We start from the raw sequence: 24,097 nt of genomic DNA on the forward strand, positions 1-24,097 counted from the left end.
GCTAATGATATTGCATCTGAATCATCTCACCATCAATAAGCAGTGTGTGTATGTGTGTGTGTGCGTGTGTGTGTATAAATACTAAGCTATTTGTTGTGGATAAGTCCTTTATTATTGGTTATTGATTACCTCATTTTTTTTCATACTGGTTTATGATGACACTGACAACAACCCGTTAGTATTTTCCTTGCCTACATAATTCAGATAAGAGACCCCAATAATCTACAGTAAAATACATGTCTGAATATCCTGATTAACATATTGTCCAAACGAGCTGATATAAAGAAGATAAAAAAAACAATAAATTGTGCAAAACTGTTTTAAATTAACAAACTTAGTACCAAGTAACTAACGAGTCTTGATTGGTGGCAATCAAATCAGCTGAGTCACCTATTTTACACCACTATATATCTTAATAGTGTGTGTGTGTGTGTGTGTGTACATTTAGACATTTGGTCACATACATTATATATTAGTGACAATTATAGTTTTCCTTTCTGGTAAAACATTGCAAACTGCTGTATATTTTAAATTTATATACATACATACATATATATATTATAATAAAGGGTAAAAATCATTAATCATTTTACAAAGGGGTCAGTGTAAAAATAAAAACCTTACAGGTAAATTTTACAAATATTTTAATTATATACATAATTATAACAAGGAATTGGCTGTAAGCCTCTCCATGCACTAGAAAAAAATAGACGCCAAAAGACGCTATTACTATTTAAAAAAACTCTATAACAACTCATGTTTTATTTTTTTGAGTTTTTTAAGGTGATAATAGCATCTTTTGGCATCTATTTTTTTCTAGTGCATGGAGAGGCTTACAGCCAATCCTTTGTTATAATTATGTATATAATTATTAAGATATTTATATATATATATATATATGCACACATACGCGTGCACACACACACATACATACATAAGAATGGCTCTCATATGTAAAGTAGCATTTAAAAAGATTTTATAATAAAAGAATTTACAATATTTGTGATGGATGTATTTTCTTGAAGTTTTATCTATGTTAGTGATACTGTAAACATAACCCGTAGCTGAATGTTTCAGAATATATGTTTTTATATATATTTTATAGGAGTATGTGCATGATCATAGTGTGTGTGTATGAGTGTGTGTATGTGTGTGAGAGAGAGGGAGAGATATACCCACACACACATATATGCATACACACATATATATATATACATACATACACACATATATATACATACATATCTATATATATATATATATATATACACACACACATATATATATATATACATACATCTATATACACACACACACACGCACACATATATATATCATCATCATTGTTTGACGTCTGCTTTCCATGCTGGCATGGGTTGGACGGTTTGACTGAAAACTGGTAAGCCATGTGGCTGCACCAGGTTCCAATCTGATTTGGCAAGGTTTCTATGGCTGGATGCCCTTCCTAATGTCAACCACTCCAAGAGCGTAGTAGGTGCTTTTTACGTGCCACTGGCATGGGTGCCAATGACCTGACACTGGCATCGCCCATGACTACAGTCTCACTTGGCTTGACAGGTCAACCACAAACACAGTATATTGCCAAAGGTCTTGGTCACCTGTCGCTGCCTCCATGAGGCCCAATGCTCAAACAGTGTTTTTACGTGCCACAACTACGAAGGATTTAGTCAAATGAGCCCAGTACTTATTTTTAGTTTGCAACTTAGCATCTCAGCAAAAGAGACTGACAGAATATGTAAGAGGGACATAAACAAACTAACACCAGATATAAAGTGTGTGTGTGGGGGGAAGGGGAAACAACACATATGACTCACTCCACTTTCTTTACACTACCAGCTACTGCTTCTTTCTCCATGGAACCTGCCATCCCTGATTCTCAAACTCCCTCCACTATTCTCAAAGATCATCTCCTTCCAATGCCTTCAGATGTCTCCCTCCCCTCTACCACACTCCATCTTATCACCTCATTATACTTATCATTCTCAACACCCCCACCATCATACCCACCCACTACACACACCCTTATCTACCCACATATCTCCCTCACTGCTGCTCCTACACCTTACACATCCCCCACCCCCTATCTTATGATCTATCTATCCTCCTTCCTAAGCCTCTCCTCTTACCCACCCTCCACAGATATTTCCCACCAACTGCACCTCTGCCCTTTCTCATTATTCAAAACATCTACCTCTGCTCCCATGTCATTTCCCCTCATATGCTTATAAAACTGCTCACTCTCTCCTTCTCCTCTCTTATATTCATCTGCCTTGAGACTTTGCTCTGACACTCCATCTTCATCTTCCCAGTAAATACTATCCACCCTTATAATGCAGGATGGTCAAGTGTCTCTTCTATAACAAGACACCACTTCTTGTCCCTCTCAGCACCTGGTATAAGGTCACCCCACCCCTTCCTATGACCCTCCTTCACTTAGTCTTACAAGCTTTTCTTTTTCTTGTCCTTTTCTGTCTTGTAACTTACTTGGCAACCCTATTAGTGTTGGTGGCACATAAAAAGCACCCAGTCCATTCAGTAAAATGGTTGGTGTCAGGAAGAGCATCCAGCTGTAGAAACCAAACCAAAGCTGACAGTGAAGTTTGGTGCAGCCTTGTGGCATGCAAGATCTTGTCAAACTGCCCAATCCATGAATGCAAGGAAAATGGACATTAGTGTACATGTGTGTGTGTGTGTGCATGTGTGTATATGAACTTCAGGTGAGTTCAAATATGTGATATATTTCAACTTCTACTCACATCTGTTACCATGGAGAATTTTTTATATACAGTAATTGCAGTAAATTTGCCTTTAGAAGTTGAACTATATCACAAACATTTTAACTAACCTAAAGTTCAATTATGCCTAAATACTGCTGAAATACACACACACACACACACACAAGAAGCTCCAACACAGATTTCATCTACCAACTTCACTTACAAAGAATTGGTCTATAGTAAGAACTTTAGGAGAAGGGACCTGGAAGAGGCACTGAACAGTGGGACTGAACTCAAAACCATGTAACTGCAAAGTGAACTTCTTAATCATACAGCCATATGTGTGTGTGTGTGTGTGTGTGTGTGTGTGTGTGTGTGTTTGTTCTTAGCCTGTTATTTGTTGATGCAGATGTATTTGTAGCCATCCTGTTATTAATTACTGTCAATTCTTTGAATACCCTTCAGGCATTTTGACTCAGAAGCATGTTCGGATGCTTGGATGGTTTTCATTTTTTTCTTCAGGTTTTCTTATGAGAACTAGGTCAATGTTTCTGATAGAGAAGGCAGGAAGGAGGGCTTTGAGGGTTGAAAAAGATGGTGGTGGACAAACTGTCAGGTTTGATTAAAAATTAAGATGGTTATTAACTTTCTGAACTGTCCAATGCCACAGCAGAGGAAGAAGAATTACACGGGTGCAAACTCTTTTCTTGTCTTCTGGGGTAAAAAAAAAAAAAAAAAAAAAAAAAGACTAATATTTTTTGTTGGGTGGAACCAAATATTTGTTAGTCTGAGAAGCACTGGATTAGGTTATTGGCAGGTGAAACTTCTTATATTTATGCAGAGATGAATTCCTATATTAATAGGTTAAATTGAAGAAAAAAAAAAAAAAAAAATTAGCTGACAGCAGCTTATCTCAGTTTTCTAAGCAGATGGATGCCTATCTATCACATGCTATCAGAAATTTCTGGCAAAGCCAAAGCCTGCAAATGTGAGCCAGAAAACTTATTTTAAATATTTAGTCATTCAATACCCCCACCTTGATAGGATTTGAACCTCAGATGCATAATTACCAAAACTTGTTGCAAATAGTTTATTGGTATCTATATTTTTATAAAATTTCCCAACACACACATACACTACATATATAAGGAGACAAATGGCCAAATAGTTAAGGTGTGGCACTTATTATGATTGCTAGATTGTAGGTTTCATTCCTGGACTGAGCAGTGTGTTGTGTTCTTGAGCAAGACACTTCATTTCACATTGCTCCAGTCCACTCAGCTATGATGGACCAGCCTTTTGATCAGGGGCAATATTGGCCTGTTCATCTAACCAGCAGGGTGGCAGCATTCAAAAGCGAAAAGCAATGCAAAGTGCATTGTGACTAGTGATGTATAACAAAATCTGATAGGCTCATCAATCACATGATCACATGATATTTTACTGAAGTTGAAAAGACTTCACAGATTTTACCCAGAGTTTCTTATTCAGGATGTGTTTTTTGGCAGAGAAAGAAAGGAACTGGTAGCTTTTTAGAGCCATGGATTACATTACATGGTAAAAAGATGTGGGTGCGTTTATGCATGCATGCACGTGTGTGTGTGTTTACATCTGCAGTCATTTGTTTGAAGTGTAGCTGGCTGTGTTGTTGCTAATTTCTCTTACCAACAGGTCATTTGAGTGCTTTGTGTCTTCAAAACCAGGTGGAATAAGTAATTCCTCACTTAAAAAACAGGTAAAGGTTAGCAACAGGAAGAGTACCTTGGTTGTATAACAAAGAATATAATTGTCCAACCTATACAAGCATGGGAAGATGGACATGAAAGGTGTGCGTGTGTAAGTACATTGCGAGGAAAAGCTGCCTAAAATAAAGTGAAAATCATTTTAGTATTACCTGTGGATAGGAAAGGGGTCGTAGGCGGTCGTAGTCCTCTTGACCTGCTGTATCCCAGAGGCCCAGGCTTACTGGTATCAGATCAACCATCATGTTGGCTGTGTAATTATCAAATCTGAAATTGTAATTAAAAATTAAAATTACTAACGACTCATTTTCCAAACAACACATTCAAGAATTTTCAACTGGTTTTACAAAACACTGGATATAGGGTTAATGGTTAATCAATTTAAGGACCTCGAGTTTTAATCTCATTGAAGTGTTTGATGGCTTAATTGGTTACAGCACTTAATTATTAGCCTCAGTTTACCTGGTTTTAAAAGTATACGTTGCATCACCTGTAGCACAAAATTCATTAGTGACCTGTCCAGATCCAACTCCTTGCCTCCAATCCCAGCAGACCACCAGGGCCTGTCCTGTAGCAGAGCCTTCCGAGCATGCATTGGGCTGATTGGCCACAACCAGACACATTGTGCCTGTCTTCTCCATGCAATGTCCTTGGTCATTGTCAACAATGATGGACAGACTAAGATAAAATACTTCATATTTTAAAAGCAGGGCCAAGAATTGGCTCTTTATGACTAACCTCAAACATTTTGGAGACATTTACATTTTACTTTACATTAAATCAAATTAGTTTTATAAAAGTTAATATACATATATGCAGAGCCAGAATACTTTATTTTCTAAAAGAAACAAGTAAAAAAATAATTTGTATGAAAGTAGCAGCTGACAATCAAAGAATCTGATTAGTAATTTCTAGAAAGCAACTCCTGTTGAATGAAACCCAAATGTTGCCACTCAACTTGACTTCTACATTTTCATATAAGGTATAAAAAAAGAAAAGAAAAAAAATTCAGTTCCATATCAACAATACTGTCTGTCTCATTTCATAAACATCGTATATGTTCTCCCAATCCTAGCTTTGAAAATAAAAATCAGAGCTTAAGGAAAGTAGAGAAGGCTTGCATCAGTAAAACAACTCATTTTGTAAGGTTCACAAATTTAAGTTTTATCTGTTGTTGGAAGACAAAAGAACCCTGCCAAACTGATTCTCTCCCTCTCTGCCAGTCTTTCTCCAGTTATAGGCCTTTAGTCTCTTTTGCCAAAATGCTAAGTTACAGGGATGTAAACACATGCAAACATATCTAGTGCTGACCTAACAAAAGGGGGCACACCTAAATAAGCATATGTGCTTACAAAGTTCTACCTACATGAATAAATTCCAGACAATAACAACTCCAAATTTAACCAATGGAGATTTCATCAAAACACCCCTCCCAACAACCAAATTACCCTAAAACCAAATTACCATTCCCTCAAACGCACATACCAAAGGAAGATTTAACTCAACAGGGACTATATATAAAGCCAAGATTAAATTCAATGCATCACAATCCAATGATGGAGTAACTGGCCAAAACTTTGAAGTCACTGTCAATAATATATATATATATATATATATATATATATATATATATATATATATATGATAGACTTCCATGTGGCTTCCATCTACCAAATTCATTCACAAAACATTGGTCAGTCCAGTGCTATAGTAAAAGACACTTGTGACACAGTGGAATTGAACCCCAAAACCATGCAGTTACAAAGTGAGCTTCAAATCCACACAGCTGTGCCGCCTGTACATGATATCTGTGGACCAAAGGAAAGGATTTCCAAAACTTAGAATATTTCTTTAACAAATTCAACATCATTAATAAAAAAGTTGGCATGTGTAGATCAACAAAAGAATCCAAGAACTGCGACCTTTATTCAAAGTTCCTAGTTGGCTTGATATTTTGGCCAGATTAGTGCAAACCAGACTCAAGGAAAAAAAAATCTCGCATGGCCAACACTTTTAATGCCACATCCAAATATATATATAAAACCCTTGAATTTCCTTTTTACCATTTCTTTTTGAAGAAACAAATTTTATCTATTTATTCATTTTTTATTTATTTATTGACATTTGAAAATATCTGAACTATTTTCATGTTTAAAGACTTCCAATACTTTCGTGCTCTTTGAGATTAGGTTGTTGTTATCTATGCCTTCCATCTCTGACCGTGACTGACTCTGTACCTGCTTTAACCCACAATTATTCACTGCCCTGAAATCAAGTCTCAAAAGAAGATGTTAGAATATCTCATGCATTAGTGAAGTAGGTTATCAACTTTGGTGGCGGTGGCGAGACTTAATGACTCAAAATTTTAGTGACATGTTGAAAGAGCAGTATTACACACAGCTCAGCTACTTAGGAGAAGGCCCCTGTTATCTGATTTACTTCACACACACACACACATCTATCCATTTATATGTCTACCTATATCTACCTATCTATCTATATAATTACACACACACACACACACACACACACACATATATACACCACTCAATTGCTTGCTCTCATGAACCTGTCTTTCAAGTTCTTCAACTATTCCTTATGTCTGATATCTAAAAACAAGCAAGCATCATTTCTATGCTCCCTCTCTCAACACACACACAAACACACACACACAAAGTCTCTGATGCTAAGTAAATAAACAAAGTTGAGGTGTAAAGTCTGTGTCTACCAGTAAGCTACCAACCATCATTTTTTGCTCTTTATCAATGCAATTAGGAATAGGAAACACAGATTATCTATAAGGAGATTACAGTTTATCATCTGTTCATACCCCCCACCCCCACAATCATCCACACTTCACCACCAAGCCCTATTTATTATTATGAAAAGTAAGCATGGAATAAGATTTCTCAAAAGAAAAAACATGGATTTTTTTTGAAGAATTATAGGTTTGAACTAAAGATGTGTGTGTGTGTGTGTGGATGGTGATGAGGGTATGAAAAGAAAGGGGTTTTGCAGTTGAAGTGTTGCTTGAAGATAAACTTAACAGATAAAGTTGGGAACCCAATAGTGACAGTTGATGTTGAGGAGAGAGAGAGAGAGAGAGATTTTGATGGAGTTTTACAGATGCTCTTCTTATTTGGAATTATCATTTTAATGTCCTCTTTTCCATTCTTGCATGGGTTCAACAGAGTTTGCTGAGGCAGATTTTTTACAGCTGGATGCCCTTCCTCTCACCAATCCTTATCTGCTTCCAAGCAACCAAGTATTTCCCACGGCTAGACATATTCTCATTTACAACAATTGTGTGATGTCAAAACAAGGACACACACACACACACACACACACACACACACACAAAATGAGCTTCAACACAGTTTCTGTCTACCAAATCTGCTTACAAGTTATAGAAGACACTTGCCCAAGGTTCCATGCAGTAGGATTGAACCTAGAACCATGTGGCTGGGAAGCAAGCTTCTTACCACACAGCCACAGTTACACCTAAATTAATATAAAATTAAGATAAAATGAAATTATAATTTTCTTAGAATTTTTAGAGAAAGTAACTACATTAAAATGAAGTGTGAGAGAGATGGAGAAAGAGAGAAGAAAGGAGAAAGAGAGAGAGAGAGGGAAGGAGAGAGAGAGGAGAGGGGGAGAGAGAGGGGGAGATGAAATGTATAGTGCAAATATCAAGAATGAATATTGATTAAAAGAAATAGCTGTAAACATGTTTTAGATCTCAATTGATTTAGTATTTTACAGATTAATTAGCATTTTACAAATTTACAAACAAACATTTAATTGTCAAAATGAACTCGATAACACTTTCACTCTCATGGAACCAACAAATTTTCTATTGGATTGCAGTCAAAGAGGAGAGAAAAAGAACTTTGACTTCAAATGCGAAAAGACTGTTCTCTAAAAGAACTCGATCAGAGAAAGATAAAAGGTTTGAAAATGAATGAAACCTCTACCTTGACGCTTGACTTGCTAGAAATAGTACTCAAATCTCTCAAATGATGCATTACAGACTCTTGAAAAGAAGGAAATGTGCAAACAATAAACATTTGCTTTTGTAATGGTTTCATTCACTGGGTTTAAAAACCATGTAACACAGAGGTTCTCAGCCATTTTTTTTACCCATAAACCCCTCTGATTCTTATCTTACTCTACTGGACCCACATAACCATTCCATGTTTAAAAAATTCTGTGCATCGTGGAAGTATAACCGATAACAGATGACAGATAAATTTTAACAAAATCTTACAAGGACTCCCAGTAGAAACCAAGCTAAAACAGATTGTTTATCTATCTTCTTAGATGCATCACACGATGTCATTTGCAGAGTTGTACTGTCTGATATTGTTCAGAAAATCTTTTGACTGGATGGAAATGCTTTCTAGAAGATCCATAAGAGGTTGAGAAGGAGCTGGTAGTGCTGGCAATGTTTTCTGACCGCCTGAGCAGCACATACCATTTGTTTCATTTGAAAATTTTAAAGCTTTACAGAAAAGGCAATTTGTGTTTAGCACACCAATTTGGACAGTTATTATTTTTATAAGAAGGGGATGGATCATATCTGAAAACAGCTTCAGAAGTTGTGAAGAACAAATTTGTACGTAGTCTGTTTCTGAGAGCTATTCTATTGGACCTCTGTCTAATCATTAAAACATTGATTTAATAAGTGCTGCAACATGCATTTGCTGATGTTGAGACAATCTCATCTAGCTTCTCTCTTCAGACTCTCACCTTCGGTTTCCTACAATTCTTCTTGCTTTATACTTGTTTCTGGAGAGATTACGTCTTTTCTTTGGTGGCATATTTTTCCCAATATTTTAAACAAAAAATTATGAACATAGAAAGAAATTATACATTAATCCCTATTTTTGTAAGCAGTTGTATCTGTAAAAAATTTTATATGAAGAGAGCAGAAATTGAAAGAAGATAAAGCGAAAAAACAGAGAAAGAAAGTGAAAGATGAGTGTACGTTTATATGAAATGGACATGTGTGTGTGTGTGTGTGTGTGTGTGTGTGTGTGCTTGCACATGTGTATGTGGGTGAGAAAGAGAGAGTGAGTGAGTGAAGATGTGTGTCGTGAAGATTGACATCTTTTAAGGTACACACAGATATAGAAAATGTGATGTCATCATATAAAATGTTTACGATAGTTGATTTATGGAAAAGATTATGTTAAATTTTTGAAATGCAAATATGCGAATGAAAATTAAGTTTAATTTGTAGCCAAAACAGTACTGAATCTTTTGATACCCCATACGTCAAAATCTGTAACTCGGTTTTGGAAAGCATAAGGAATATATAATATCAATGAGGCAGACCTCTACATGGTAGCCAGACCTGGTAGAAATAGCAGCCAAATCTCCCTCAAAACATCCTACTGTCTTTATCCAACAATTCTGCCTATTATGTAGTTTGAATGAGAAACTGTAGCTAAAGATTAAGATTATTAACCCCAAAGAGAGAGGAAAGAAAAGAGACAGCATAGCGACGGTTTTGGCTGAGTGTCATCCTGTACTCCCCTTGTTGCGAGCAAAATGGCATGTGCCAGCTGTCTGAGCAACTGGTTATTTTAATGGTGGAACAAACAGGACATAAAGATTACAAAAATAACAATTCTCACTTTGAAACTAACAATTTTGAAAATCGTTTTAGATTATGGAATGCCCAGCTCTCTCACGTATCCATGTTTAAAATTTCAGTGTGATCGAATGAACAATACTCGAGTTATAAGTGCACAAACAAACAGACAAACAGAACAGATTTTATATATCAAGATATAGCTGAAATAAGTATTTCAATACAGTATTTTGAAATTATGAAATAGTCAAAGCTATCCCTCCCTCCCTTTATGTATGTATGTATGTATATATATATATATATATATATATATATATATATCCACACATATGCACACAGTCATAAGTTCAAGCCTTTCTGTTATATAGTTTGTTTTATGCCTCCGAGTAAGGTCTAATTCAGTTTGTCTGACAAAAAAGAAAAGAAAAAAGAAACACACACACACACACACACACACACGCATGAACATTTTTGTAAACATTCATTTCCTTCAGTCAAAAATCTGTGATTTCTTTTGCTTAAAATAATATCTTCTTTGTTGTTTTGCAGTCTATGGAGGTTAGACCCAAGGAACTACTAATCTAGGCCCTATCTCTGGAGACATGTTCCTGATTAAAACTGATAAACGTCCTCAAGGACTGATTGCTTTAGATAGTGCTATGTTTTCTACATTGAAAATAACAATAGTTGTGGTGGTGGTTTCTAACAGACGCAAGGCCACAAACTTAAGGGACAAACTGACCCCCAGTACTTGGATTGGTACTTTTATATCATCAACCCTGGAAAGAAAAATGGTAAAAAAACTGATCTGAATAGGATTTGAACCCAGATCACAAAGAAGCAGAACAAATGTAATAAGGTATTTTGTCTGATGTCCTATGAATTCTGTTGATCTGCCTCCCAAGGCTGGTTTTTAAGAAACTTGCATCATAGAATCAGTCTCAGGTGAGTTGGTATTAAAAAGGTCAAAATAGTGTGGATACCTCAATAAGTCCCAGACAATTCAGCAACACAAGAACAGCGTCTGGGCAGATATAAGATGAATGTAACCACAATTATTGAGAATTACCATGAGGAATGATAAAGAAAGAACAAGATGATTGCACTCACAGTTATTGAGAATTACCATGAGAAAGAGCCTGACACTGTCAAGATGGAAATGGAGAATATTTAAGTTGAATAATTTGCTATAATTAAAGGAAATTTATCTCCATCCGTTCCATTTTCTTTCTTTACATAAATAATTAAAAGATGGAGAAGTTATTAGATTTTTTTTTTTAACTCCCAAACTGACATTTGGAATAATAAGTTTGGTTATGTATTAAGAAACACCAGTCTTGACTTGTGTGTAGATCAAGGAATTTTCTTAGACTTTTTGGGTCATGCACCATAAAGTAATACTTAAGTAGATTACTTGTAAAAGATCAATAACTGATAATTTATATCTTCGTACATATTCTACCTAATACACACCTAAGTCTCATTTCCTATAATGCTAACTGAGATTATGAAATTTTGATCTTCATTAATTTAATATATAGCAACCAAGATTTGCAAAGAAATCTAGGAGTAGGGGGTATCACAAACTTAAAAGTATCAGGTTCAAATTTACCTTTTTGCAATAGAATCGGTCTTCCAAAGTATTTAAACATTCAACTTAATTCTATAAAGGTGAAAGGACAGACATCTCTCAGCAATGTCACATACAGATGACTAGTATCATGTCACAGTAGGAGAAGGGAATTCTCACTAAGCTAAATATCAAGAAATTGAAGCTAAACATTTTTCCATAGCCATTTAGCAGTTATCTTTATTTCAGTTGTTAGACTGTGGCCATGCTGGGGCACCACCCTGAAAAATTTTAGTCAAACAAATTGAGACCCCAGTACTTATTATTTTTAGGGATGTAACAGGAAAAAGCCACCTCAACTAAGTAGGTGTGTAGCGGGGAGTGACCATTTGAGAGGAGAAGGTGACTTTTATCCCAGGTATTGAGATGCCAAAGCAGTGGTTCCCAACCTGTGGTCTGCAAAGGTAATATTGGGGGTCCGTGAACATGTTAAGCTGACAGACCTTTCAATATCCTGGGGTCCGTGGCAAAACTCATTTAAATAAAATGGGTTTTTGGTAGTGAAAAGGTTGGGAACTCCTGGGTTAAAGTATGATAGCGAGACAAGCACAGCTATCTTGCCAGAGAGGAGATACATGGCTATCCTTGCTAAAAAAAAAAAAAAAAAAAAAAAAAAGCATATTGGAAATAATTTATGCTTCTGTATTTATTTCTTTGTTTTATTACTTCAATTTCCTTCAATTTCTCTGTTCTTTCTATTTTATAAACCAAATCTAAACATCCAATCAGTTTATAATCACAGAAGATGAGAGACAGCTGTAGAGAAATTCAGAGTCGAGGTGTCTTTTTTTCTTTTTGTGTTCATCCATAAGGCTTCAGTAAAATTTATTTGTCTTCACTTTCTGATTTCTAATTACATTTCTGAGACAACTTGAGAAGCAGAAAACATTTATTAGTCCTTCACTGTCACTGTTTGTTTTCTTGTGACATTTTTGCAAGGATATCAACGGGCAATGATACACATAGCCATAAATTTAATTACAACTTATAAGTCTTCAGTTTGATATCACATGTAACTCACTGGTACTTCTGATTAGCAACAATGTGTGTGTGTGTGTGTGTGTTTGTTTAATAGAAAAGATGCAATGAACATAAAACTATCTTAATTATTAATTAATATTTTAGGTCACAATTTATTGACAAATAAACACTGTTGATTACGGGAGTTTAATCAGTCTCCCATTGGTTTACTGCATTTCTGAAGGTGAGAGTAGTAAAGGAGAGTCTGTAACTCAATGCAGAGCAAATATAGTAAAGGATTTTGTCTGAAGTACACCTGTTTTTTGCTTTCTTACTAATGCTGGTATCCTTCTAGAGAGAGAGGGAGAAAGAGAGAGCGAGGGAGAGAGAGACTTATCTTATCAAGACATATAGGAGATGCAGACAGACAGATTCTTAAGACATATGATTAACGAGAGTTCATGTAATTAACAGTTCTGTACAGTGTCTACTTAATACCGTGTTTCTTGATTGGTGAACAACATATGAAACAGACTCAGGAGAACAATGGTAGATATTTAATTCTGCTGACTGACCAATTGCACAAAACCAGAAAGCAGTAATGTGAAGGAATTCAGTTGCTTAACAACAAAACCAACAGCAACAAAGTATGAAAGCAATTCTAAAAATACCATCACTTCCACCTTGTGTCTCTCTAATTAAAACAGTTAAACTAAAATTTTACTCAAAAGCTACAATCCTTTATTCTTTAACTAGTTTCAGTAATTTGACTGAGGTCATGCTGGAGTACTGAATTCTAGATGTAATCATTGCATGTTATTATTTACCCCTGGCCAGCATAATACCAACCACTTTACTTTACAGCATGTTCCGGGTGTTTTTTTGTTTTTTTTCAGTTTGAACGACAAATACAAGTGAGGCTGCCATGCATTTTGCAAGATTATGAACCTCAGGGGCAAAAATGAGTAAAAGTGTGAGAAAAGGGGTCAGAGAAGAACAGGTTTGTTGCTGTGGAGGAGCAACATGACTACTCATATTTTAGGATGAGAGGATGTGAATGATTGAGTGGAACTCAAAAGAATATTGGAAGACAGTATATACCCATGCTAGCATGGAAGGCAGATGTTGAACGATGATGTGACTGTGCGGTAAGTAGCTTGCTTACCAAACACATGGTTCTGGGTTCAGACCCACTGCGTGACACCTTGGGCAAGTGTCTTCTACTGTAGCCTCGGACCGACCAAAGCTTTGAGAGTGGATTTGGTAGACGGAAACTGAAAGAAGCCCGTCATAAATATATATATATATGTATGCATGTGTCTGTGTTTGTCCTCCCAACATCGCTTGACAACCGATGCTGGTGTGTTTACATTCCCGTAACTTAGCAGTTGGGCAAAAGAGACTGATAGAATAAGTACTAGGCTTACAAAGAATAAGCCCTGGGGTCAATTTGCTCGACAAAAAGTGGTGCTCCACCATGGCCACAGTCAAATGACTGGAACAAAAAGAATATATATATATATATATATATATATACACACACACACACACACACATATTTTTTATCAAATGAAATGTTTAATCAATGCAGGTAACAAATTAAATACTTACACAGTAGGTACATATTCACCAGGAAAGCTGTCTGTGGTATATGATATCAGCATACATGTCTTGCCTACAGTTCCGTCGCCAACAACGACACACTTGATTGGGCGACCCTGTGCCATTTTGTTGTTTTACCTATACTAACCTGAAGAAAGAAAAAGAAACAGTGTGTTAAGAGTGCTTATGAAGTACAGTTTAAAAGAAATTACAAATGGATTCTAATATTTGACTATGAAACTTAAAGTAAATACATCATCAACATCGTTTAACGTCCGCTTTCCATGCTAGCATGGGTTGAACAATTTGACTGAGGACTGATGAACCAGATGGATGCACTAGGCTCCAATCTGATCTGGCAGAGTTTCTACAGCTGGATGCCCTTCCTAACGCCAACCACTCCGAGAGTGTAGTGGGCGTTTTACGCTCCACCAGCACGAGGGCCAGTCAGGCACTACTGGCAACGGCCACATTCAAAATGGTGTTTTTTATGTGCCAGCTGCACAGGAGCCAGTCCAGAGGCACTGGCAACGACCTCACTTGAATGCTTTTTCACATGCCAGTAAGGCGATCATGAAAGGCAAAGTTAACTGTGGTTCTTGTCCAAAGATAATAACCCTTACAGATGCATTGTTTAAAAACAACACATACACACACACACACACACACACTTATTTGTCAAAATGTTGTTAAGCTTATGTTTCTTATGCATTTCCATTGAAACAAGAAATCCAGAATGGTTAGAGAGTAAATGCCCAGTTTTGAATAAATGTATAAACTACTCAGTTGATGTTCTGAGTAATTTTTTCGTTTTGTTTGTAAATTTAAATCCATATTGAACATATATATACAAGATGTAGACAATACCCAATGATGTTGCTTCTTAGTTTTGATCGTTTACCCAAGAATTTCCTGGTAGTTGGTTATTTACCTAGATATTTACTCCAAGATGAAAGAATAAGTCAACCAAACAAGTGAAATCTAATACTTTTACTCTATTGCACATTAAAACATTATCTGAATAAAATCAAAGATCTTTGATCTCTCAGAACTACAAACCAATTAGTCTCTGTAGTTAGATAAGATGTTTGACCCATGTTAGGTAGGTTTGTTGGCTGTGCAATATTAAATTTTGCAAGTCTTTTAGACTCTGCCAGGGAACTGAGAAAATGGTGCATGTGTGAGTGTGTGTGTTAGAAATGCAGTTGTGCTTGTGATAGTGGCTGAGGGAGTTGTATTGCATAGATAAGATGACATACAGTTGAGAAGACATAGGCAACTGTCGATCTGGGGATAGGAAACTACAAACCTGTTCAAACCATCAAAGAGAAAAGAAAAAAAAATCATAATTATTTATAATAAAAAAAAAAGGAGATAACAGAGAGTAAGAGAAAAACAAATGAAAAATGTAAAAATAGGAAGGAAAAGGACAAAAAAGAGAGAAAAGGAGGCATGACAAAGGCAGAAAGATGAAGAAGAGGCAGAAAGAAAAACAACAAAAAAAAAAACAAGAAAGAGAGAAGAAAGAGAGAGAGAAAAGGAAGAATGACAGAATGACAAAGGCAGAAAGATGAAGAAGAAGGAGAAAGAAAAACAACAAAAAAAAAACAGGAAAGAAGAAGAAGAAAGAGGAAAAACAGAAAATGATGGAGCTGAAGATGGTAATAAAATAATTGTCAGTTAATTCTTGTTCTAATGATTGCAGACTTTAGTTTGGACATGTTTCCATTTGAAAAAAGTCAGAACTACCTTAGATATTCCATCACATCCAAACCATTTTTCCATCCATCCATGTGCGAGTGTCCAGTTGTTTGACCAACTGAACGACCAATTCCTTGAATTAGCATGTAACATGGCTGAATATTCCACACATACATGTCCCTGATTCTTTAACTCTTCACCACTTTTAGTTTCATTCAGTAAAATGTTGTTTTGCTACCTCAACAAAACTACAGAAAACAGTTTTTCTATTGGGTCTCAAACGATTGGCAAGATTCTTCCAGTTACCACGAAAGAAACTAGTAGAAGATGATGGTTGTTGTTGTTGCTGTGGTAGTGGTCATGGGGATAGAATGATGGTGAGAGTAGGAGTAGTGGTCAGTGGCGGCGATAGTAGCAATGGATGGTGATTGTAGTGGAGGTGATAAAAACGGCAGTAGCAGTTCCAGTGATAATAGAGATGGTGGTGGTAACAGCAGCAGTAGTAGTAGTAGTAGTAGCAGTAGCAGAAGCAGTGAAAGTAGTATTTAGTGTGAATCAATTAGAGTTGCTCAATTAATTCCTATAGAGGAGGCCCAATATGTAAATACAAGATAATAAACAGCAGCTGGAGTTGGAATCATATTCACCAATGATTCTTGCACAACTGCAGTCATTGACTAATCAATGCCAAAAGTTGGTCGTCCACATGTGGACTGATCTGAGATAGTTAATATCTTCGATATTGTCAATGGTTTGAGGTAGAGTTTCAACCAATAATGGAATTACCGTGTCTTAAAGAATTTATTTTTATGATAAGAGGAAGCTATTTGAAGGAGACAATGCATATCTCTATCTCTCTCTTTTTCTCTCTCTCACACTTTGTGCATGTGCATAGGAAAAGAAAAACTAATAAAACTGAAGAAAAAGAGAAATAAAAAAAATGAAAACAGAAAAAAAAATTCCTGTGAATTCACTCCAAAAGAAATTCTGTCTAACAAAGGCGTAGGAGTGGCTGTGTGGTAAGAAGCTTGCTTCCCAACAACATGGTTCTGGGTTCAGTCCCACTGCATGGCACCTTGGGCAAGTGCTTTCTACTATAGATTCGGGCTGACCAAAGCCTTGTGAGTAAATTTGGTAGACAGAAACTGAAAGAAGCCTTTCGTATGTGTGTGTGTGTGTTTGTCCCCCCCCCCACCACTTGACAACTGGTGTTGGTGTGTTTATATCCCTGTAAACTAGTGGTGATTCAGCAAAAGAGATCGATAGAATAGGGACCAGGCTTAAAAAAATAAGTGCTAGGGTCAATTCATTTGACTCGAAATTCAAGGCTGTGCCCCAGCATGGCCACAGTCTAATCACTGAAACAAGTAAAAAATAAATGGATATATATATATATATATAGATATATACTCATTTTACTTGTTTCAGTCATTTGAGTGTGTCCATGCTGGAGCACCACCTTTAGTCGAACAAATCAATCCCAGGACTTATTCTTTGTAAGCCTAGTACTTATTCTATCAGTCTCTTTTGCCAACCCATTAAGTTACAGGGATGTAAACACACCAACATTGGTTGTCAAGCAATGGAGGGGGAACAAACACAGACACACAAATAAATACATATATACATACAATGGGCTTCTTTCAGTTTCCGTCTACCAAATCCACTCACAAGATTTTGGTCAGCCCAAGGCTATAGTAGAAGACACTTGCCCAAGGTGCTATACAGTGGGACTGAACCCAGAATCATGTGATGTGGAAGCAAGCTTTTTGACCATGGCTTCAAAGTTTTGGTCTGCTGGTGGCCTGGAACTTTGAAGTCACTGTCACCTATTCTTTTTATAAAAAATTAAAATATATCTGATGGTAAAAAAAAAAATTTAAAAAAAAAACAGAAGACAATGCAAAAGGGATAAGTTATGATAAATGCTGTATTCGTTTAATATTTAAAAAGAAGGGAAAGAATGTTGATGTTTCGGACGCTAGTCATTCATCATATAAAAAAAAATAAAAGAATGAGAAATGGTGGAGGGAAAAATATAAAGAATGAGGTTGAGCATTTGGGCAGGGGACTATGCGAGAAAAGAAAAGGATGAGGAAAGGAGAAGAAGAAAGGGTGAGATGTTACCAAAAAATTAGGGGCAGTGTAGGGAGCAGCAAAAAAAGGGAGAAGAGGTCCAGTAAGCATTAAAAATATACACACACACATATTTATAGAGTCTTACATAAATGAGAGAAAATAGGTAAATGCATATTGTAGAGTATATGTGTGTACATAGACAAATGCATAGACATTTGTACAAAGACTGTTAGTCAATGGGATTGCTACTCAGAGTTGGTTGGCTAAAACAACCTTTCCTACAACTGTTGTTGACACTTAAGGTATGATGTGACGAGAGAAACTAAACAGCAGCCAACAGGAAACCCCCAGCTTCATTCAGAAATACATCCAACTCCATAATGTACAACTTGTACTCTTTCTCTTGCTTGTTAAACCAAATATAGAATGTGTGTGTGTGTGTGTGTGTGTGTGTGTGTGTGTGTGTGTGTGTGTACACATATGCATACATTATACAAAAAGGTAATTATGAAGAGGGCAACAGATAAACATGGAGCAGCATGCACCCTTTGGAAATGAATCACAATGTAAAAGGAGAAGCAAAAAAAAAATTAAAAAATGTAAAACAAGAGGGACCAAATACAGATTAGCATATCATATCACTTTACATTATATATATATATATATATATATATATATATATATATATAATATGATGGAGTACTGCAGATAAGGTTAGCAACAGTAAAGTCACATTATATTGTAGAACTTAAAAAATAAAAAAATACAAAAGAAGTATACAAATAAAGTAAAGATGAGCAGAGAGAGCCTGAACGGAAATGAAAGATATCAAGACGACAAATTTATCATTATATATTTATCTATCTTTATATATATTTATCTATATAGCTAACTAAACAAAACATATACGGGCTTTTTGTTTTGCTTTTTTTTTTTAACTTGGTGACTCCCCCCCCCCCCGCTTCAACACAGTGGGTTTTAAGCATAGTGGGATGGCAAGCAGTCATTGCTAAAATTTATAGGGATAACATCACTCACACAAATATATATATATATATATATATATATACACACACATAGATATACACTCACATGCATGCGTGTGTGTATATATATATATATATATATATATATATATACTTGTATATTCATGAATACATATATGTGTGTCTGTGTGTGTGTGTGTGTATGTATATATATATATATATATATATATATATATATATAGACACACACACACACACACACGTATGTACACATTTATTCACATACAAATATACGAGTATGTATATGAAAGAAGCCCTGTGTGTGTGTGTGTGTGTGTGTGTGTGTGTGTGTGTGTGTGTGTGTGTGTGTGTGTGTGTGTGTGTGTGTGTGTGTGTGTGTGTGTGTGTGTGTGTGTGTGTGTGTGTGTGTGTGTGTGTGTGTGTGTGTGTGTGTGTGTGTGTGTGTGTGTGTGTGTGTGTGTGTGTCACTCTCTCTCTCTGCCCCTGTTTGACAAGCATCACTATCATACAAGCAGAGTTGTTCATTTACATTCTACAGCGAGAAAGATGTCTAACCAGGAGGAAGAATTACTTCCCATGGAAACAGGTTAGAATTGGCAACAGGAAGGGCATCTAGACATAGAAAAATCTGTCTCAACAAATTTCATCTGACTCATGCAACCATGGTGAAGAGGATATTAAATGATGATGAGACACACACAAATATATATATCAGATTTGCGTTTGGCCGTACGGCTTTTGAATGTTGTTTTCACTGTCCATTTTTTCCTGTCTTGGTTTGTGTTTGCCACCTTGGAATCCTCTGTGTAGTGGGTTGATCCACTACTCAGGAAGAGACTATTCTAGAGTACGTTCTGTCTTGTCTTCGAAACGTCTAGATAGAATAGAGACAGCTGATGAAGGGATATTCCAAGTGGCTTTCCGTTTTCCTATGTGTTCGTTCCGTTGTCTGTAGTTTATTGTTCTAACGTCCTGTACCCTGATATGCATGTATATACACATGTAGATGTAAGTATGTACATATATGTGTGTATACATGTATATATATTCTTTGTATTATATATATATATATATATATATATATATATATATATACATACACACACACACACACTTACACATGCATATCTATGTGTGTGTGTGTAAATACATACATATATACAAATGCAATCATATATACATATCATTTGTGTGTGTGTGCATGCGTACGTGTGCGTGCATGTGTTTATAAAGAACAAACTTCATAACCACAAAGCCATGTTCTTTTGCCTATAAAAGAGGACACTTGGATGTTTGCACAATGGATTGGTTCTGTGACTCATTCTTCAAATCCAAACTGTGTAAAACCAAGAAGATACATTTTTTATATTTTAAATAAAACCTAAATTATTTATTAGTGTGTGTATGTGTATACACACGTGCAAGCAAGTATGTTTGCTGATGCCCATATACACAGTTACACTCATCAAAGAAACCTTATTGCTATTCATTTTGTGACACTAAACTCCACAAATCAGTGGTTTTGACCAAGAGAAAACAATAAATACTAGATTGAGATTGGCGTCGAGGTTGATATAATTGACCAAAATATTTCAAAGGAATTGAAGTGTAAATCATGCAGCTATCTTTATACATTGCTTTTGTATATAGTGTTTATCACATTGTTGATTGTTTGAAGATATTTTAGAATAGATCTCTTCTCTTTTATTCCGTCAGTTGATATTTATCAGTACCATCACTACCGTTTTTTTTACATCTTGTTCTACGTTTGGTGTAGCTAGCCATCTTATGGCACCTGTAATCAGTGTAAAGATTTGTGCCAAGCCAACCAACAGGATACCTGGGGATTGACCAAACGTGAGAAGGTTGGATAATATCCACAAACTCAGATGGCCATGCTTTAGAAATCTAGCAGAAAAGTGTGATGATGGCTGCTTCTGATAGAAACTCTATAGAAGAGGGACTTGAGGACTTTACCCCCAACAACTTTCCCAGGAATAGTGGGTGGAGAAAACAGATAGATGGATATAAAGGTTCGTTTTGGGGACTTTCTTTCAGAATTATTTTAACTAATTCTATCTTCACACATTCTTCAGAAATTTTATTATCACTTGATTTCAGTTTTGGTATACAATTTGATATTAGGAAGAAAGCTTTGATATCGAAATTACACAAGGAGACTCTTATTCTGTGTGTGTGTGTGCGTGCGTGTGTGCGTGCGTGTGTAATAAATATCTGCTCATCCTTTCTTTCAAGGCACTGTATAGGCATCTTTGTGTATTTGGGGTTTTTAAAGCTGCGAGTGCCTATTTCTCTCCAGGACTTTCCACAGCCAATGCTTTCCGAAGAGGAAGGGACAGAAAAGGAAGAGAGAGAAAGAAGAGAAAGAAAAATTGTATGTTAAAAGATATTAAAAAAAAAAAAAATGAGCCTCGATGAGATTTGAACTCAGAAAGCAGAAAACTAAAACAAATACCAAAAGTCATCCAAACAAATAATGTAACAACTCTGTCAATTGGCTCCTTTATATGAATATTTTATAGATACACACACGCACACGCATGTACTGAGGTTTCTGTTATCAGATGACTTCATATTTATTCACACCTATCTACCGAGCTTATAGCCAAATACCCAATATCTTGTGGCTTACCTTGGCAATAGTAATAATAATAATAACAACAACAACAGTAATAATAAATAAATAAACAAAGAAGCAAACAGAAAGCTAATATTTCTTTAGATCTTTTCCTGCTGACTGAAGAAACGACATGCTGTTAATGAAAATATTTTCTGATTAATTTGTTAAAGGGGAAAATTTCTAAGTGTCTGCAAGTCAGAGCTTTGGTATCTTCATGGTTGGATGAACTGACTGGCTGGTTGGCTGGCTGTCTTGATTACTGTAAAGCCCTTACATCATCTGTATTGCTCATGCTTTGTGATGGCCCAGTTTCTAACAAATGCTTTGTAACTTTGATAAGAAGAAAGCTGACAGTGACAGCGAAGTTTTGGCCTGTTTAACCTTCATCAGACAGTCTGACGAAGGCTATGGCTGGTCAAAGCTTCAAAGTCACAGTCACCCGTTTTCATGCAAATGCTTAATAAATATGTATTTTACAAAAAAAAATATTGAGTAATTTTTCAGCTTAATGATTAATTGTTTTTATTATAACTCAAAAAAAAAAAAATGTTAATACACACACATACAGACACGCACACATACATACAGTGCACGTGTGGTGAAGAACAGAGAACAAACAAAAATGCAACATGATTGGATAAGTTCACAATCAAACTTATTAGTTTCACACTCAGTCAATGTCTGGAACATGACAGCAATTAATTCTTTCCATTTCTCTGTCTTCGGAATAAAGTGTAGAATGGAAAAAGAAAAAAATAAATAAAGATGCAAAAATAAAATGAAAGGAGCAATCCAGGTGAAAATACCTGTGTTTAGCAGGTCTACACACATGCATACATGTTTGTTCTCTTCTGTTTTTAAATGTTTGATATTTTCCTCTGAGGAAGGAGATAGTTTCTAACAAAGCCCAATCACTGGAACATAGACAAATTCCTATGTTGAACTCGAAAAAAGTCTTGCATATTTTTACTGTTCCACTTACTGATTGTATTTGTAATATGTGAATTAGCTGGTTGGTTTCTTTTTCTGAAATCCCCAGATTGTCCTCATTTAAGCATTGACTCACAAAGCCAAGTGCATCATTTTTTATTGGTAAGAATGTGAATTTATATTCTGGATAAAAAAGCTGGAGGTTTCAAAGCAGTTGTCCATAGTTATCCCTTTGATTTTTGAAGAGATATTCATATCAGCAGGAAAGCTGATTTCTATGACAGTACCTGTTCTTTCTTGTCTGTCTCAAACAACGATGTCTGTTCCTTCTTATGCATAAGATGAATATGTACAAACCAAAAAGCCCTTAATATATTATGTAAGGTGTATATTTGTTGGTAAGCTCTCAAGGACTTACACAGACATTACTTAGAGTTTCATGAACACAAAAGTACATTTAATCAACCGATTTATGTTGTGTTTAGCAAGAAAGTAGATAAAGCTCTCTTTCCGTCAGGTAAGTGGCCATGCACAGTATGGAGAAAAGGTGTTGGGAAGAATGCTATTTGATGCAGTGGGATCACAGGTATGTTAACAGAGAAAGTAGTGTGTGTTTGTGGCTGAAGCACAGGGAAAATAAACACTGACGGCACAAAGGAATTAGGTTCTCTCAAATGCCCAGGAGGCTTCCTTGATAATAATAATATTATTATTATTATTATTATTGTTGTTGTTGAGTGAGAGAGCAGCACATGCCATCAAAGTGACACTAGAGTAAAATATACGAAGCCCATTATACCCATCATGACTACCTGTCTGATAAGGGTACACCAAGCACATGCATCACAACCATATGTGCGTGACATGGTGATCTGATATCAAGATAAGCAGCACATGACCTTGCAGTTGGGGCCCAGTTAGAATTTTATTCAGGTCGAGTAGCCCATCCTGCTCAAATGGTCCTTGAATAAGATTCGTTTAAAGATGTTGAATGAAACTCATGTTTCCAGAGGTGAATTATTCAAACCCCAAGGAATTCCTCTCAACACATGGCTATGATACTCCCCCACTACTTCTGCTCATGATCAGAGATGCACATATCGCCAGCCAGTAAGGGACATGCTCAACTGGTTAAGGTCAAACAACTGACAAGCAAATCTGTGGTATTGAGCAGAATATTTGTTGTAGCCCATCTTTTATACCAAGACAAAACAATGTATATGATAACACTTCCAATCAGTTAAGATCAGAAGCCATGAGAACCACTGCCTGGTACTGTCTCAAGACATTGTGGTATTGAGAAGAATATTTGCTGTAGGCCATCTTTTATACCAAGACAAAACGATGTACATGATAACACTTCCAATCAGTTGAGATGAGAAGCCATGTGAGCCATTGCCTATATTATTATTATTATTATTATTATAGTATACCAGCCAATCAGAGATGAAATATTCCTGCATTAAAC

At 36.0% G+C, this 24,097-nt stretch overlaps 1 protein-coding gene across 13 annotated transcripts in view; it reads right to left on the reverse strand.

Annotated features, from left to right (window-relative positions):
• The window catches only part of LOC106867178 (ras-related C3 botulinum toxin substrate 2), a 227,838-nt gene that overhangs the window by 19,301 nt on the left and 184,440 nt on the right, over window positions 1-24,097 (reverse strand). For all 13 annotated transcript variants that reach the window (XR_016242696.1, XR_016242697.1, XM_089355669.1 and 10 more), the window contains 2 exons: window positions 14,281-14,419; window positions 4,633-4,747 (listed from right to left, as the gene is read on the reverse strand). Coding sequence is in view for 11 of the 13 variants with exons in the window: in XM_089355669.1 (XP_089211795.1) it covers window positions 4,633-4,747; window positions 14,281-14,396 (231 nt within the window). In the remaining 2 variants the exon portion in view is untranslated. The remainder of the gene's footprint in view (window positions 1-4,632; window positions 4,748-14,280; window positions 14,420-24,097) is intronic.

This window comes from Octopus bimaculoides, chromosome 7 (genome assembly GCF_046866305.1).
Source record: "Octopus bimaculoides isolate indiv1 chromosome 7, ASM4686630v1, whole genome shotgun sequence".
Classification (NCBI taxonomy): domain Eukaryota; kingdom Metazoa; phylum Mollusca; class Cephalopoda; order Octopoda; family Octopodidae; genus Octopus; species Octopus bimaculoides.